General features: G+C 37.1%; 2 protein-coding genes across 2 annotated transcripts; one reads left to right on the top strand and one right to left on the bottom strand.

Annotated features, from left to right (window-relative positions):
• The first annotated feature begins 129 nt into the window (after window positions 1-129).
• Window positions 130-15,114, top strand: LOC116306310 (replication protein A 70 kDa DNA-binding subunit). The gene is made up of 24 exons (XM_031716343.2): window positions 130-240; window positions 372-428; window positions 2,540-2,592; window positions 3,003-3,037; window positions 3,435-3,543; window positions 4,027-4,169; window positions 4,625-4,687; window positions 5,300-5,327; window positions 5,719-5,796; window positions 6,391-6,493; window positions 7,021-7,089; window positions 7,188-7,292; window positions 7,659-7,746; window positions 8,426-8,493; window positions 8,847-8,918; window positions 9,640-9,715; window positions 9,803-9,884; window positions 10,375-10,436; window positions 10,991-11,052; window positions 11,418-11,480; window positions 11,712-11,822; window positions 12,231-12,338; window positions 13,332-13,421; window positions 14,480-15,114. Exons 1-24 carry the CDS (start codon window positions 208-210, stop codon window positions 14,582-14,584), a joined length of 1,863 nt encoding a protein of 620 aa, XP_031572203.1. The 5' UTR covers window positions 130-207; the 3' UTR covers window positions 14,585-15,114.
• LOC116306311 (uncharacterized) lies at window positions 14,692-17,111 on the bottom strand. Its single transcript, XM_031716344.2, has one exon. It carries the CDS (start codon window positions 16,860-16,862, stop codon window positions 16,017-16,019), a length of 846 nt encoding a protein of 281 aa, XP_031572204.1. The 5' UTR covers window positions 16,863-17,111; the 3' UTR covers window positions 14,692-16,016.
• Window positions 17,112-18,639: the final 1,528 nt, after the last annotated feature.

The following is an 18,639-nucleotide window of genomic DNA, read 5'->3' as shown; positions in this document are numbered from 1 at the left end:
GTTTATAGATAGTAATAAATATAAAATATATAAAAACATAAAAAGACTGATGCAGGTGCCCGCAATAATTAGGTGTCAGCTGCTACTCAACTTACCCATGCGCAATACATCTTCTCTTGATTTATTATTTGGCGCGAAAGATTGCATTTCGTTCGAAGAAGCTCTTCGTAAATTTGCGAGAATTCAAGCCTTAACAATCATTTCAAAATGGCAATATCCTTATCAGAGGGGGCTATCCATGTAAGTAAACGATTTCTTGCCTTGGTTGGCCATATTGCTGCGTATTTGTTGACTTTTAAGTCCTTTTTCAATGACTCGTGTCTTCAATTTCCCGCCATTTATTTTTGATGTCGTTGTTTTGTTTCTTGTAGGATATCATCACCAAACCTGCAGAACAACATCCACCGAAACCGGTCGTCCAGGTTCTAGTAAGTTTGGGATATTGTTCGGGCGTTTTAGCATTCTTTTAATGGATTGTGCATCCTTTTATTTAATATTTTGTATTTAGTGTGTGTGATAAGCTTCTCAAACTTGCTGACGATGTAAATATTCCAAGTAATTAATTGATCATAGTTTTAATGACAGCCACAAGCTGCTTGATCCAAATCCCTGAAAATAAATAGTTTTCTAAGACGAGAATCTTTGAATGGCTCTAGGATTTCAAAGACTAAACTTATTCACCAAACAAGACAAGTCTAGAGGCACAGTTCTTCATAATGGTTATAAGGGAAGGCACGTTTTTTATTGGTTTTTTCTCCGGGTTCTCCAGTTTTTCTTCCTACCTAAAAATCACCATCAATCAATCAATATTTATTTCAAACCATCAGAATATTGTAAAATATTTACAATTAATTTCCAATATTAGATTCTAATTATACAATTTTTAGAAATATATACATAGTACTATATTACAGATACATGTACAAATTGATTAATTGGTTTTACAAAGTGAATATTTATAATGGACTAATATATTTCGTTATTAACAAGAAAATAGTTACAATAATGCTAGTGCGATAAGATTTAATATCCCGATGGTAAGGTAGTTTAAAAAGAAACGACTTTGCTTATAACATTTAAACTTCCTTGGTTGTATTACAGCTTGTTCACACTAGGGTCAGTTAGATCGATTCAGATCGTTCGCTCACGATTCTTATTGTTTACACTTGCATTTAGATCGATCACAAACGATCCAAACTAGACCATCTCGAGAGGTAGTTTACTTTAGATCGATCTTTATCAAACCGATCTAACTAGCAATGTGAACGACGATTTAAATCGACTCAAAATAAATCGATCTATCTCCAGGACTTTTGACCGAGGGAGGTAGTTTCCCGCCAAAGCGGACGCGCGCGCGCCTCGGGTCTGGAATGGAAAGGAATCCAGCGAATCCAGCTATGTGTTTACATACCAGCCATTACGAGCCATTACACCGTTTATAAAAGAGGAGAAACTTGGGGGTTTGAAGAAACAAACCTGCTTCTTGACTTATGGAGCGAAAGCGAAATTCAGAAAATGATCGAGGACTGCCCAAAAAGGAATATTGAAGATTTTGAGAAGTTGGCCAAGAAACTAGCTGAATTGCGGCCAACGTTTTCACGAAGTGCAAAAGAGTGCCGGGCGAAAGTTAAACGGCTTAAAGTAAAGTACTTTGAGGAGAAAAGGAAGGAGAACAGAAGTGGAAATAGCAAAACCACTTTCCCCCACTGGGAAAAACTAGACCGAGTCATGGGAACAAGGCCAATAAGCCGCCCTGTTGTAAGCCTGGACAGCATGAGTAGCAGTAAGTATCAGTCGCTTAAAATTTATCATGCCTGGAAACGCTGTAAAATTACGTGTACTGCCACTGGCCAGCAAAACAAGATGTTAACAAATGTGAACGATTGAATCGATCGGAAGCGATCGCGATCGATCTGAACCGAATGTAGTGTGAGCGTATAAGGTTTAAATTGAATCGAGTCAAAATTGGTCCGATCTGAAACGATCTAAGTGTGAACAAGCTGTTAGACTAATCTATGAGGTAATATATAAATAAATAAATAAATTCAATAAATTCACTGACAAGAATCTAGTAAAAAGGGGGAGAAAGAAGATTTGGAAATAGCAAGTTTGAAAATTTACTTTAACTATAGTTTGAGAGGTCAACTAAATGTTTCTTTAAGTTAGCTTTGAGCAAGTTGATGAGTAACTAGACTCTATTTCAATAGGTAATGAGTTCTACAATTGTGGGCCTTGAAATACAATGGTCAATTTTTTGATATTAGTTCTACAGAAATGGGGTCTATAACTCTCAGCATTTCTAGTAGAATATGAATGTATTTGTGAATTTGTTTCAAACATATTTTGGAATGATTTAGGGAGTAATTTATTATGAAACAGGTACATAAATGTTCCAACTTGTAGAGCATTGCGAGATAGATACACCATGCGAGTTGAGTGTTGTATATTGTGAATATAGAATTTAGTGGTAGTGTTTGTGGAGGGAACCTCATGGAAGAGCTTTTATTTTTTAATTATATTTTATTGATTTTTCTTACAGGGAGTGAGGAAAATCCAAGCCAATCAAGCAGGAAAGGGAACAGATAGATACAGGTAAGAACAAAATATTTCTAAAATAACTCGTTCAAAGCTACTTAAAGAAACATTTAGTTGACCTCTCAAAATATTCTTGGGGTGCATGTTATGCCATAGCCACCATGTTGGTAATTAATGATGCATTCCTTATTAGCTTTAATTGAACCAGCATATCTAGAGGGATTTTGAGTCATGTAACTGCAACCCAAGAACCAACCCAAGTTTTATGGGGAGAAGTTTTATCCTAACTCTGTAAAAACAAACACTTCTACTTTTCAATTTGATCATGAAACAAGGACCACAAGTGCTACCCTTTCAGAACAAGGACTATTTGTGATTTAAGCTATTTAAAACAATTAGGAATAGTACTATCAGGGATGTGAATGGTAATAAGTGTTTTTTTTATATTATTATTCCCTCTGTTGCAGATTGATCCTATCAGATGGTGCACTTATCCATACCTGTAAGTACCTAAAGAGGTGCTATCTCACAATACTACACATTAGAGATTAAGGGGGGAAACGGGTTGAGTCGTCAGTGCATTGTACTGTTTTAGGTAACATATTTCCAAGATAAAGTCTATTTTGTCCCCTAAAGCAACCCACAATGCACCACAATACCAACTCCACCCAGTACTACTCATCAGCCATTCATTAGTGAAAGGAAAAAATGAGTTGAGTGTTTATATTGCAGTACATTTTTTGACTGTTTGGGGACTTATTTCCAACATGGTATCTATTTGGTCCCCTAAAACAGTCCCACAATGCACCACAATACCAACTCCACCCAGGTTTTTCCTCAATCTTGGAATGGCCAATAGCTGTCTGATTGTAAAATCTTTAATCTGTGTAATATTATAGCTGCCATGTTGGCCACACAGCTCAATGACAAAGTAACAGAAGGAGAAATAGAAATGAAAGCAGTGATAAGGCTGGACAAATATATCTGTAACATCATCCAAGAGACAAGGTGAGTTAATATTTAACTAACGTGTTATTGCTTATCACCACCACAAGTACAGCGGTGGTGCAGCACAACATGATTAAACTAAAAGTAACGAGAAGGTGCCTCTTACTGACCCATTAACAGTATGACCATGGAGCACAGCATTAATTGGGAGGGAAAACTGGAGAGTCTGAAAAACCCTCGGAGTCAGAATAAGAATCAGCCATTCATAAGTAACTATAACAGCAGGGCTCCAAATAGGAATTTATATTAGCCTGTCATAGAAAAGGAGCATGGTAAAAAGAGGTCATTCCAGTAAATTTTGCATGCCATTGTATTATTCATTTGGAAGTGCATTGTCATTTCGCCTGTCATTTGGCCATTGGTAGGCTGCTATTTTGAGCCCTGTAACAGATCCCAATCTTGGGGGAGAATGAGGTATAATGTACATAAATCAAGTGCAAGGTGTGCAATGATCAGCAATATATAGTTTATCTTTTTTTCCAGGAAAGTCTTGATTATTTTGGATTGTACCATTGTGAAAAAAGCATGTGATGTTCCTGGAAAAATTGGTAACCCCAAGAGTTCTGCAGATTTAAATAGCGGACAGCAGCAGGCACAGGAAAATGGACACCAAAAATCTGAAAATGGTAAAATAATTTATATACAATTCTAAATCAATATCATGAAGATGCATCTAAATAGAAAATGACTGCTCAATGACTGTACCTGGTGACTGGCCACACAATGTGACCATTCCAGGGCTTGAAATAGAAAAGAATTGTAGCATGCCATAGTAAATGAGCATGCTAAAAGGAGGTCATTCCAGTAAATTTTGCATGCCATTTTATTTTTTTTATTTGGCAGCATATGGTTATTTTCACCTGCAAGACTTGAAATTTGGCAATGGCAGACTGCTATTTCAAGCCCTGCCATTCAGTATGACCAGTCACGAGGACCAGTCCAAGAGGTGTTTGGCCATACCAGTGCCAATCTTGACCAGACATTATCTGCTGACCATTCATTTTTATGCCCTGATCTTATGTTAAATATAAGAGATGTATCTAAAAAATATGATAATGATCTAGTATGGTGTCTCTTGAAGGTTCATTTGGTGGACGTCAGAATGCTCCACCACAGAGGCAACCAATGCAGCAACAAGGAAGAGGCAAGTTGAACAATTTTTTAGTGCTTGTTCTTGTTTTGTCCACCAGGGCCCGGTTGTACGAAGGGTAGAAAGCACCATCCGACAGATAAATCTTATCCAGTGGATAAATTTATTGGATAACAGAATTGAATTATCCACTGGATGAGGATTTATCTGTCTGATAGTACTATCCACCCTTCGTACAACCAGACCCAGTGTAACCTCCAGATATCTGGATTTCTCAGTTCAGTAATCAAACAATTGCTAATTTAGACCATTGTAAATTTGATGGGCAAAACATGAGAAAATGTGATACCCTGAAAAAAATTAAATCTCCAAGCTGATTAATGCCAGGGTAAGGCAGTCTAACAGATCAAATTGAAATTTGGTGTGATAAGAATCAGAAAAACCCTTGAGTCAATGGACAGACTACAAATGCTAAGCATTAAATGATGATTCCAGGATCATACCCAAGATTTTAGAGGTGAGAGAGGGGTGCAAACAAACAAACAAAACAAAAACACAACAACAAAAAACACAACAACAAACTCCCCCCCCCCCCCCAAAAAACATTAAAAACACAGTAATGAATCTACCAAACTAAAGTGATTGATTGATGTCTTGCTCTTTCAGGTTTTGGTGGAGGTGGCAAATATGGAAGGTATTGCTTCTTTAGCAATGATAACATATTTGTATTACTTCTATGCACAGGCTTTTATACATCATGTTGGTAATCATGTTCTTCATGACCAGCCCAGATTTGTTGGTCGGCTGTTGACCCTGTTGGTTGATAGCCGGCCGACTACCGACCAACACTTGCCCAACACTGTCTTCTTATCAATACATTTCAATGCAAAGCTAACTGGTTTTACCAAACAGATGTACAATAGCTTATTTGAAAGCAAAAAGTCTGTGCATAGGAGTATGTGAATACATAGGAGGACATACTCTTGTACCTTGTGCCGTAATGCAGTATTTTGGAAGTTTTCAGTTTTATATCTTTTAGATGTTTTTACCTACAGCTGTCGAGAACTTCTATATTTTTCTTCCAGCCATCAGCCAGTCAACCGTGGTGGTGATGGGCACAAGACTGTGTTCCCAATCTCTGGACTCACTCCTTACCAGAACAGGTACAGAAAGAAGGAATCTTATGAGAACCTAAATAGAGGTGTATGAGCCCAACAAAAATGATCTGGGGTGATTTGGACACCTAATGTTCTTGTCTTTGTGTTATTGATGAAGCTTGAAACATCTAAATAATCATTTATCCCACCCATTCATCTATCCCATGCATGCAAAGGGAAGCATGTTGGCATGCACATGTAATGCATCTCCTCTCACTAGGTCCTGCTGGGCTCGGTATCATATGTGAGCAGATTTGTTTGATTGTCCTCTCCTGTGCTTTTAGGGATTTTCTCCTTCTCCTGTTTTTTTCTCCCTTGGCAAAAATGTACTTCTAAATCCCAATTCGATCTTAGGAGATATTCTTGATGGAGTTAACTTCTTATATCTCCTTTCACACTATGATGTGAATAAATGGGTTATGCATGAATGTATCCATCTAGACTTGTTCCAGGGAAATATTCAGAAGTGTGCTATTTTAATTAATTGGTCCCTAAAAAGCTTGAACAGTGTGTCCACAGGTGTAGACCAAATAGCGTTGCTCAAAAACTAGTTTAGTAAGGGGACTATTCTACATTAATTGGCCATATGTTTTATTTTAGGTGGACGATCCGTGCAAGAGTAACATCCAAGTCTGGTATCAGGACCTGGAACAACTCTAGGGGAGAGGGGCGTCTCTTCAATGTTGAACTGGTTGATGAGTCGGTAAGTTTTATTACATTGTAAGGGACTGTTTATTATTTATGCCTCAAGGGGTACGGAGGAAACGTAAAGGACAACAGGAAAAAAATTGCAACCCCCGTCTTTGCGCACCCCCTTTTTTCCATTTTCCTTTTGTCCTGCATTTATGGAAATAGCTTTTCTGTTTTTGTTTTTTTCAATGTTGCTATTACTTAACAATTATTCGCCGAAGGCGAAGTGAATATTGGGGAATAATAACCGAAACGAAGGTGAGGTTATTATTCTCAATATTCACTGAGCCTGAGGTGATAAATTGTTTCAGTATAGATACACGGGTGATTCTTTCAAAAAAAGAAAAAATATAAGATAAAAGACACATTTAAAATTAGGAGCAGCAACAAAGCAGCTGGCCGCCATTTTGGATTATCGCTGGAGGTGGTTATTGTGTGTGATAATCTGATTTTCTTGACTAATCAGTGCGCAAGGTTTTCAACAATAACCTGTGTATTTATACTAAATTAATTTATTTACTTTGGTACAATAATCATTAGGGTGAGATAAGAGCTACTGGTTTCAATGATGCCGTGGACAAGTTTTATGATCTGCTGGAGGTCAACAAGGTATTGTGTTGTATGATACATTAGTTACTTGTTTGATTATTATTTGTAGATTAATCTTATGATGTTTCTCTTCTACATGTTATACATATTGCTGTTAGGTGTACTACTTCAGCAAAGGATCCTTGAAGACCGCCAACAAGCAATACTCTTCTCTGAAGAATGACTATGAAATGTACTTGAACAATGACACTGTTATTGAAGTGGTGAGTAGATAGAAAGCCCAGTCCGTCCATCCAACCATCCATTCATTTATCCATCCATCCATTCATCCCATCCATCCATCCATCCATCCATTCCTCCCTCCCTCCCTTCCACATTTTGCCTCTGTCTGATTCCATCTTTTTTCATCATTCCTTTTTTTCAACTATTCATTCCTCTTTCTCTTCCTGTACATCCATCAGTCTGTCTCCCAACCATGCATTCAACCATCCCACCCTTTCCATTCCATCTCTATGTTATTTGTCCATCCATTTAATCTCATCCATTCCAAATTCTACATTTAGTTTATTGAAAAATTTAACTTATGTCTTATTATAAACGTCACATTTATCTGGTTGTGATATTTCCAGTGTACAGAGGAGTGTGATTTACCAACCATCATGTACAACTTTGTGAGCATCTCCGATCTAGAAAATATCAATAAAGATACTATGGTTGGTGAGTATCGAAATAGAGAAGTGGCCTAGCATTTCATATTTGAGTCCAGGGAGCATGATGTACTTAATGTGAGTACAGTATTTTACTCTGCTTTGTTGGACAGTTATCATAATGTAATGATATATGTTCCAATTATTGCTGCTGATGCTGATGATGATGATTATGATGGTGATGCTGATGATGATTATGATGATGATTATGATGGTGATGATGATGACGACAATGGTGATGATGATGACGACAATGGTGATGATGATGACGACAATGGTGATGGTGATGACAATGGTGATGATGATGACGATGACGGCAATGGTGATGGTGATGTGACGTGATACAAGTGGCGAAGATGATCATTAATTTCATGTTGATAATGATCATGATGACTGATTAGAATGATGATGATGTGTTTATAGTTCAATTTGTGATGATTGCTGCCGCTCATGATCATGATGATTACTATGATGGTGATGTTAATGATGTAACATAATAGTAGTGCCGACATTTATTTATGTTGATAATGACGATGATGATGTTATGATATCAGTGATGATGACATCAACTTTAATGATATTAACACCTCATCACCATAGTGATCGTAAATAATCGTTGTTGTTGTTGTTCGTTCCTGCTCATTTCTGTATTACTATAGTTACAGTACTAAACTTTTTCTTCCTGATAGATATTTTGGGAGTTTGTATCAATGCTGCAGATGTAACTCAAATTACAACCAGAACAACAAACAAACAGGTAAAATAATATCAACAAAATCCTGAATTTTCAATTATCAATCTTGCCAAATTTCCTATTTAGGCTTTCACCTTAATAACAGGACAGTTTAGCTAGCCATCTTATGGGAGTCCTGTGTTGTGGGGATATTGAGGTGGAAGAAGTAAGACTGAGATGAGTGGAGGGATGACCCATTCTCCTCTCTTGTGCTACTTGCACAGGAATCCCAATAGAAGTTGACTTCATAGGAGGCTTAACTCATGTTTTTTAAGGAATATTTTATTACTTTGAATGATTTTTTATTTCAAGACACTAAAATTAATATATATATTTAAAAAAAAGTAAAACAAGAAATGTTTAATTTTTGTTTTTAGGTTTCAAAGAGAGACGTGACGCTGGTTGACAGGTCAGAGAAGAGTGTAACTGCAACCCTGTGGGGTGAAGAGGTAAAAAAAATGCAATATAGGTTTTGCATGATCACATTCTAGTGGCCATGTTAGATGGTAGAACAATAGAATCCTTTTACTCTTTGGTATTCTTTCTCGTTTCTCATGTAAGATGAATGTATTCATGCTATCTCACTAGCTGCATCTCACATGGCTGTTGTCATAGTGCAAAATCTCTATAGATACTTTATTTATTGTTTTGCCCATATTGGTACCCAGCAAGACAAGATTATTAAAGGTTCTGGAAAGTATCTGGAATCCCTGCAATCCTTATGGAGTTGAAACTGCATGTTAATCTAAAACACAGAACATGATTTTTCATCAGGGTTCCCAGGGGTCAGGGAAAAGTCAGGGAAAAACACAGTCAATGGAAAAGTCAGGGAATTTTGTTTAAAGTTAACCATGAGTATCCGTGTGATACTCATACTGTCTGCAATTTTCGAATAGACTGATAAATCTTTTCAAATAATGAAAAATATATTGAAGTATTTAGTATCATTTATGCCGGACAGTTTAATTACGTTGGGTATCCTGTGTAATATCTTAAGAGCGGGGCCTAGGTAAAAGTTAGGCATGTGGCCCATGCTTGCCCATGTGGCTCAACAAGGTCAGTGAAAATTGTTATTTAGTCAGGGAAAAGTCAGTGAAAAATCAGGGAATTTTTATTTTCAAAATGGCTGGGAATCCTGTTCATGGTCACGATTGAATTTTGGATTCTTAGGCTGAGAAGTTTGACGAACATGTTGGTAAGACACCAGTATTGGCCATCAAGGGTGCCAAGCTATCAGACTTTGGAGGTAAGCAGTTGATATTAAGGACCTTGTTGAGTAAAGAGTGTAGAAATGAAGGTTCTGTGCTTACAGTATATTTGCTTCCTTTTGTAGGACGATCCTTGTCAATCTTGAACTCTTCCAATCTCAGAATCAATCCACTGGACTTAAAAGAAGCCATGAGCCTCAGGGGATGGTATATATTTTCAAAATATTATTTTATTACTTGTGTAAGATTGAGAGAAAGAGCCTGTCAGTGTGACATTATTATCAGGGTTCCCAGGGGTCAGGAAATTTTTTGTTTAGTCAGGGAAATTGCAATTTTCACCTAAAGTCAGGGAAAAGTCAGGGGATTTTGTTTAACGTTAACCATGTGTATCCATGTGATACTTGTAGATGTTTGCAATTTTCGAATAGACTGATAAATCTTATCCTGTGTTATATGATAAGAGCGCGGCCTAGGTAAAAGTTAGGCATGTGACCCATGCTTGCCCATGTCAGTTAAAAGGTCAGCGAAAACTGTTATTTAGTCAGGGAAAAGTCACCAAATTTTTATTTTCAAAATGGCTGGGAACCCTGATTATTAATACACCACTAACAAGACAATGTTGACAGCATCTCATCCAGCTACTTTGTTGCATGATAAACTTTCATTATGTTGACAACTCATTTTTTCTTTTATGCAGGTATGACAATACAGGCAAGAATAATGAGCTGCAATCAATATCTAATCAGCGCTATGATGGAGGTAGGATTTATTCTAGTAACTCTAGACAACAGTGACAAAAATTTGGGAACAAGTTGGGAAAAAAGTATAGGAGAGAACTGAGCAGAAAATCTACACATGTGACAGCAGGGGTGAGAGTTAGGCCAAACAAGTGTGTTTCCTGTTGTGCAACCGACCCTAATTTTCTTGCCGATTTTTGCCAACCCTAATACAGTCAACTCTCACCTTGCGGACACCCAGATATTACGGACACCTTGCTATTATGGACAGGAAAAAAATCTCTGACAAATAACTGACAAAGAAATGTCCTTAAGTAATTCCCGCTATTGCGGGCGCTCACTATTACCGACACCAAGTGACGGTCCCAAGGGTGAGAGTTGTCTGTATTTTTTTCATTTCCAAATGCACCACAGGGTTCCCAGTAAGCTCATTTCCACTGTTGTATCAGTAAAAAATCTGACCTACCGACCCCAATTATTTTTCTCATGCAACAGAACACTTATTTTTTTGTTTGGCCTTATACCTATACTATACAAAAATCCTGGAAATTGAGTTCTCATTTTTTACTTCACTAGGATCAGGCAAGATGAAGTACTTATCTCAGATCAAGAACGAGCAGCTTGGAATGGGAGAGAAAGTAAGTGTTCATAAAGTCAACATCATCTCGTGTTCTGTTAATATTCTTTTATAACTATTTTAGAGAGTCATGTCAACATGAAGACTAATTTCTACAGACTCGACTCAAAAGTGCTTCATCGTCTTGCCCAAAATCATACAATAATTTGCTATTACGATGAAGCAGGTTTCAGTGGACACTGATCAGGGTGTTTTCATGCTGTCCCATAGGCTGGTGCCCTTGGAAACTTTGCGTTTTCTTTCAATTTCATGGACACACTTTCATTGACCTCCACTTCGTTATGGCAAATTATACATTATTGCATGTGATTAAGGAGCACTGTTTTAATGTTATTACAGTTTATAAAGTATGTATTTGTTTTGCAGCCTGATTACCTGTCTGCCAAGGGAGTGTGTGTGTACCTCAAGAGAGAGAACTGCTTGTATCAGGTAAGTTTCCTAATGAAGTTTATTTATATTTTTGTAAGGTCTGGATGCACTCGATGTAACATTGATAATGTTAGTAAACACTAATAAATACCTGCATTTGTTGTCTAAGTAATGCCCTTAAGCCCTGCCCTGCCCTGCCCTGGTTTTCTTTGCCTTTCTTCTCCTCTCTCCACCTTTTCTTTCCTTTAGTTCTATATGTTTTCTGTCCTAAGATAGATTTTATCCCTACAGGCATGCCCAACAGACGAATGTAATAAGAAAGTGATTATGGAAGATGATGGATTTCGATGTGAGAAATGCAACAAAAAATTCCCAGATTTCAAGCACCGTCTCATTCTATCTGTAAGTACTTATTTGGTTATTATGTTAGTCAAGCCTGATTTCTTTGCTTTACAACTTTTGGTGTTATTGAATGTGTCAGTATGACCAGAAAATCCAGGAAACAGTACCAGGATATTTGAAAAGGGCCATAAAAATTGTATTAAAAAAATTAACCTGTGAAAGGAGTGTTGTGTAAGCAATGAATATGGAAGTGCACGAGGAGCAAACTAAAAAAGACGTCCTTTTTTCACGAGGGTAGCACTAGCCTTAATAGCCAGTGGCTAACAAACCTGTGGCCCTCATTCCGTGATCGAATTGGAATTTAGTAGTTGATTTTTGCGGAGAAAAACTTTACGAGAGCTCCATTCCAGGAATGATGGTTGCATGTAGAATATAAATTCTAAATATCAATTACCATCATTTTTTCAGGCTCATTTAGCAGATTTTACTTCCAGTCAGTGGGTGACATGCTTCCAGGAGTCTGCTGAGATGATCCTTGGTCATACTGCTAAAGAAGTTGGAGAACTAAGAGACAGCGTAAGATCAACAAATTAAAGTCAGTTTTCTATGGGTCTGTACTGTAATCCAACATGAAATGATGTCAAAAATGATCCAAACTCAAGTGGAACCACAAGCGCAGCGAGTGGTTTCACTGCGAAGTTTTGATCATTTTTGACATAATTTCATGTTACGTACAGACCCATAGAAAACTGTTTTGTTTTTTATCATAACAAAGTTGAAGAAATTGATCAAAGAGACAAGTAAATAGTTTGAAAAAGCCGATTCATCCGCTCCCCCAGTGCGCGCGTGACAGATGTCGTAGGCACAAGTAGGTCTAGCCTCTAATCGACAATGGTTCTAAGCCAACCAGCGCATGAGAAATTTCCAAGTTATGGTAAAATATTCCCTTGATTCATGATAATATTGTCTTTACAAGTCATGTGTTCCAACATTCACTGGTTATAGAGATACATGAGTTTTTGCATATTTCCATATTACAGTGGTTAAAAGGGAAAGAAAAAATAGAAAGGAAAAAGTAGAAAAAGAAAAAATAGAAAATTTGAAAATAAGCTGATCAAATTGTAGCATATATTAAGTTGAGAGCAGTTACTTTGAAAAAATGTTTGCCTGACTAAAAAATGATGAATAAAAAAAATAAAAAAATAATGATAATGGGGTTTTTATATAGCGCATTTCACATTGTCTCAATTTTTGAAAAAACGTTTGTCTGGCTAAAAAATGATGAATAAAAAAATAATGATAATGGGGTTTTTATATAGCGCATTTCACATTGTCTCAATGCGCTTTACATTTATGAGCAGTGGAGGACTTTACGGGCTGCATATTAAAGGCGCTATTAGCAGCCGTGCAGCTTACAATCATGAGTGATTTGTTAGTACATTAGTGTTATGCCTCCACATTGGGATAGGCTGTTGAAACGGGAGACATGTTAAGAATGATTGATTGTTGATTAATCAATTGATTAATTGGTTAATTATTTATTTATTTATTTATACCTTAATAATTTAGGGGAATGAAGGTGCATTTGACCAGCTGTTTGCTAATGCAGAGTTTAAGAGCTATGTCTTCAAGATTAGAGCCAAAATGGAAACCTACAATGTAAGTAAAGTAATCAGTATCCCGTATTTAACTTGGGCATAGTGTTTACCCATCACAGACCATGTATCATTCCCTAGAGTATCATTTCTTTGTTTAATGGTTATGCATGACAAGATGCGTGAGTATGGATATGACTCAAACAAAGAATCTTATTTTCAAGAGAATAACATGTGGTCAGAAATATGCAAACGAGGTATTGTATTCAAACCTTATTTGGGATTAAACCCACAATCCTCAATTAAGTTACTATCGATAGACATCACTTCCAGTAATAGAGTCATTTTTAATGGCTTATAGAATCTTGGAGGCTGTTTTGATCTCATGTTTTCTGGTTTCATGTCATAGAAATAGTCAAAAACAATAGTTTGAGGACTTATTTTGACGTTTTAATTTAACATCTTGTTTGTCCCCCAGACAACAAAAAGTCACGTGATTGATAGTAAGCAATTAGAAGAGCAGACCCAGGATTGTTTAGGAGGGGTTGACCATATATATAATCAGGAAGTTTAGAAACTCAAGCACCAATAATGCAGTAGCTATCATCAGTACATCGAGTGGGGACTGTTGCACCCCCTGTACCTCTTTCCTTGATCTGCCCCCACTAATTCATATTTCCCTGTTACAGTACTTCCCAATTATTAATTTATTCATTCATCCATCCATCCATCCATCCATTCATTCATTCATTCATTCATACATAATAATAATATTATTTATATAGCGCATTTTCCAATATGCCCAAATGCACTTCTTCATACATTCATTCATTTATTCATTCATTCATTCATACATTCATTCGTTCATTTATTCATTCGTTCATTATTCATTTATTTATTTATGCAAAATCGTACAGTTTGCTGTTGCAACTGAGTTGTTTTAGTGGACATCAGTCAAGGCATTTTTATGAAATTCCATAGTCATGTGAATGTCATTGAACACTTTGATCGACACTCACCATAATATCCACCAATATGTGCTGACAGCAAATTGTGTGATAAGATTTTGCATGTGTGATTGGGAAACACCCTATCTTAACAACCCTTGTGCAATCTCACCAGGAGGAGACCAGACTCAAATGCTCTGTGGTTGGCGTCAAACCAGTAGATTACAAACAGGATTCCAAGAGACTGCTAGAGGATATCCAGAGGCTAATGAGCCTGTAACTGATCTGGTCGGGATACAGTACTAATTTAAGATATATGGACAGACAGACACAGTTTTCTACTCAAGTCATACACTTTACTTCACTAACACTAATAACAGACAAACGTTAATGTACACAAGAATTTAATGGAGGAGATGCACAACTTTGTAGTTACGCCATCATAATCCTACTAATAGACTACATTATAGTGGCATTTACTACTACTGAGAGAAGTCTTTTCACACTTAAATCATATGTATAACAGACTACTATAATAGACCAGTTTTGAGTTTCAAATCACTGCTGTGATCCTTAATTACAGACTCATTTACTCAGGGTCAGCCTTGAATCAGTGTCTAAATATTCACAAATACCAATGTAAAAGTAAAGAATGCACAACTTCAACAATACAAACACTTTGAAATTCCACGGACCTTCACTGGAACACATGAATATTCTACACGAAGGCGAGCCTAACCCTGAGCAACAGAGAAATAGAAACTGGAGTATTGAGTTCAACTGAGAAAATGATAAAGTTATTGTTAGTTATTGGTGCTATTTTCTTGAGTGGTTGTTAAGTATAAAGGTGTTTTTGCCGCTTGGATAGTTCTTTAAAGATTTGATTTGTGTTTCTTCAAGCATATTTTTCTCACAAACAAATTTCAAGCTCCAGGCGAGATTTGAACCCATCAGGAGCTTGATTTTTTTCTCCCGAGAAAATTATGCTTGAAGAAACACAAATCAAATCTTTAAGTCGAATTTTGTTGCACAAGCCTGTAGATATGGAATGCAGACTAACTTAAAGGCCGATCTTTGTTTACGTTTTTTACTCATTAGCATTAAAAAAATTTCAAATGCAAGCTACAAGCAAACCGACTCCAGAAATCAAAAGAGTGTCTTGTTTAGTAACTACTGAAAATTTGAGAGTAATATGTTCAATATTTTGGGAGTAATTTTTTTTTTAAAAACACTATAAATTACAAAAAAAAAGTATGGTTGTGTTGCAAGCCTGCTTATAAAAACTCATAGACAAAGAAACATAAAGCGTACCAAAAAACAATACCAGCTTATTTTACAAGATTATTAGTTTGATTAAACCATATAAATGTATCTTCTCAGATATCAAAGAGAGACATGGGTTGTTTTTTGAAGATGTCACCTCGAGATTTCCAATATAAATGAATGGAAAATGGAATTGCAAACAATGCTGGATGATGTTCACTATAGGTGGTGGCCATGTTGGATGATGTTCACTATAGGTGTTGGCCATGTTGGATGATGTTCCCTATAGATGGCAGCCATGTTGGATGTTGTTTACTATAGGTGGTAGCCATGTTGGATGATGTTTACTATAGGTGTTAGCCATGTTGGATGATGTTCCCTATAGGTGGTGGTCATGTTGGATGATGTTTACTATAGGTGGTTTGCAAGTCATTCCCTAAGAAATAATGTCATTTTCCAGTTGTGAATAACAAATCATACTCTATCAAAACGTTTTTTTCCTCCTTTTCATGAATGATCAAGGTGTCTCCAAAAATGGTGCCGGGTGGAAAGAGCCAAGCGACAACAGTCAATTGAACTTTGTGCAACAACGCTGGCTTGTTTCTTTCAAGTTCCTTGAAATGGGTGCCCCTCGTGAGCAGTCTTAATGCCTCCACCATCGCTTCACAGAACGCCCAAAGTAACGCATAAAAAGCCAAGGACAAAAGAGCCATAACAAGCGGGATGGAAGTGTGCACAAGAAACCACCTGAATGCCACATAAAGCATTGGAAGCGAAACCAAAAACAAGAGCAAGAAGCTCGCAAAGAAAGTTACCCTCAACATATACAATCCCAACATCAAGTTCTCGGCTTGCTTGCTATCTTCTTCTCCGTACCGACACCAGCGAGCAAAATGCTCACAGTTTTTATACAGCAGGTTGTACCCTGATGTACCAACTTTGGATAAGGCTCTTTCGACGATTTCATTCGCTGGCAGAGGCTTTTTGCCTTTCCATGGTTTGTTTTCAATGTGTTTACTCCCTGGTTTTACAACATCAGCACATTTTTCTTTTTTGACTTTAGCTATTTCACAACGACCAGATCGTAGAAACGAAGCTTCGAAACACTTTTGTAATTCATTTGTACTGCTGCCTGATAAGTGCACAATATATCCATTGCCTACGTTGATGGCGTAATGGTGGTAGAATCCCTTCAGCCTCGTAAATGCGATCAGATCTCCTGGAGAACCAGGGCAACGACAGGACGTAGCTATCCATGCCAACGCTAAAAGCGTAAGCACCGAAGTACCATTCATTCTGGTTGGCAACAGCTAGAAATCCTTGCTCTTTAGGTTTAACAGTCTTTCATTAACTTTATATCAGGGTTTGTTGTTGTGCAGACACCACGCAATGCGAAATCAGTATCATGAGTATAGGATATCACGGTTGTAAAATATGTTCGTAGCCACGCATTCAATTAGTGCGTATTCATTAACCCAGGGCATTTAACGAGTAAATAACGAAAATGGTTCATCGATCTGATTGGTCCATTTATGACGGTAATTCAAAGTCACGCCATCATGGATACACAAACTCGAGGCGGTCTCGTGATCATGCACGTCGCGACAGATCACGCCACTTCGGGGATTCCCCTAATCTCTCTGACTTCTGTTTTTGTTTTTGTTTTTTGTCGAAAGCAGAAAATTAATATAAAAATAGAGTAAACAAAGTTCTTCGATTCTTTGATTATAACAATTACACCATTATGTTAAGAAATCGGATGAAACGCTCTTTCACGTGTTTAATATATTACTTGCAATGCCTATCGGGCTCGTGCATGCTATTTTGAAAAACCCACTCGTGAAAATTAATCCCAAATTGCATTCGAAACCATATGATTACCTAGTATACTAATACTAAACACTAGCCATCATGAGACATCAAATTTACAATAGACATTGTGGAAGCCTTGAGCATAATGAGGATGTTTTTTAAATACTGTTGTTGTAAACCTCCAAAATTAACTCTTTCGTTCGAGCTGGAACTTTGCTGAAATAATCTTGAATACATTGATAATCTCTCACTAAAATATCTTTATTATATAATTACCAATGAAATATCTATTTTTCTCTATTTCGAAAAATTGATATCTTCACACGTGAAAATAACACCATTGCGATGGCTATTCAAAAATACACGGAAAGAATTGCCTGAAAAAGCCACAACATACTTTCATTGATAATTATATAATAAACAGAATATTACATGGGCGCTTGGAGATACGAAATTTATCTTCTCGTGTTGAAAATCTCTCACTCGTTCGCTGCGCTCACTTGTGAGAGATCTTTTCAACACTCGAAGATAAATTTCGTATCTCCGCGCGCCCATGTAATATCCTCTATTTTTGATATATTTAATGAAGCCTGGGGTGACGTCATGACAGCCAGTAACATATTTGGAACCTTCATAACTAAACGACGCAACACCCAAATGAAGAAATATTTCACCATTCAACTATTCACTTGAGGTAGACTCCGTTCTGAACATATTGTAGCAGGGGTTACGTTAGCTACAATTGACCAAGCAATTGTATCCGACTTAAAAGAACTGTTTCGTTTTGGACCCGGAAGTCAGCGCTTTGTCACTTTTTCTGACAAACTGGATATTCCTGTTGGTAAGACTTCGTGATGACGGGCATAAGGACGTTAGGATATGAATGTGATTAGTCACAGTACATAGTTCTTTTTACACGCATCTCAATTGAATTTCTAGTTATTGCAACCCATGCAGCACACAGGTAATAGTGTTGGCAGTTTGTTGCGCGAAAAAGAGTGCATTGCAGTTGCACCGAGAGGGGTGTTCATGCAACTTGTGCCACACATTCGACTGCAGTATACTCGCAATGTATTTTTATTAGCTGTCTACAAATCCTTGCGAAGTTGCAAAAGGGGTGTTACACTTGGCAATTGTCTTGAAATCGTTGCGAAAAGTAGAACCCAAGTCTCATAATACTACTTCTTGCAACGATTGCGAGACAAGCTACCTAGTGAAACACCGCCATGAAATAAGCTTCTCTAAAATACGAACAATAGA

This window comes from Actinia tenebrosa, unplaced genomic scaffold (genome assembly GCF_029948245.1).
Source record: "Actinia tenebrosa isolate PJP-AT-01 unplaced genomic scaffold, QUT_ActTen_1.0 PGA_scaffold1__47_contigs__length_23844297, whole genome shotgun sequence".
NCBI classification, from domain to species: Eukaryota; Metazoa; Cnidaria; class Anthozoa; order Actiniaria; family Actiniidae; genus Actinia; species Actinia tenebrosa.
Note: the sequence above shows the minus strand (reverse complement) of the source record. Positions and strands in the feature narration are given on the sequence as shown.

Coding starts and splice junctions, on each gene's coding strand:
- LOC116306310 (XM_031716343.2), top strand. CDS start 208: ATGGCAATATCCTTATCAGAGGGGGCTATCCAT. Junction 7,090..7,187: donor ATCTGCTGGAGGTCAACAAG/GTATTGTGTTGT, acceptor TATTGCTGTTAG/GTGTACTACTTCAGCAAAGG. Junction 13,422..14,479: donor CCAAAATGGAAACCTACAAT/GTAAGTAAAGTA, acceptor CAATCTCACCAG/GAGGAGACCAGACTCAAATG.
- LOC116306311 (XM_031716344.2), bottom strand. CDS start 16,862: ATGAATGGTACTTCGGTGCTTACGCTTTTAGCGTTGGCATGGATAGCT.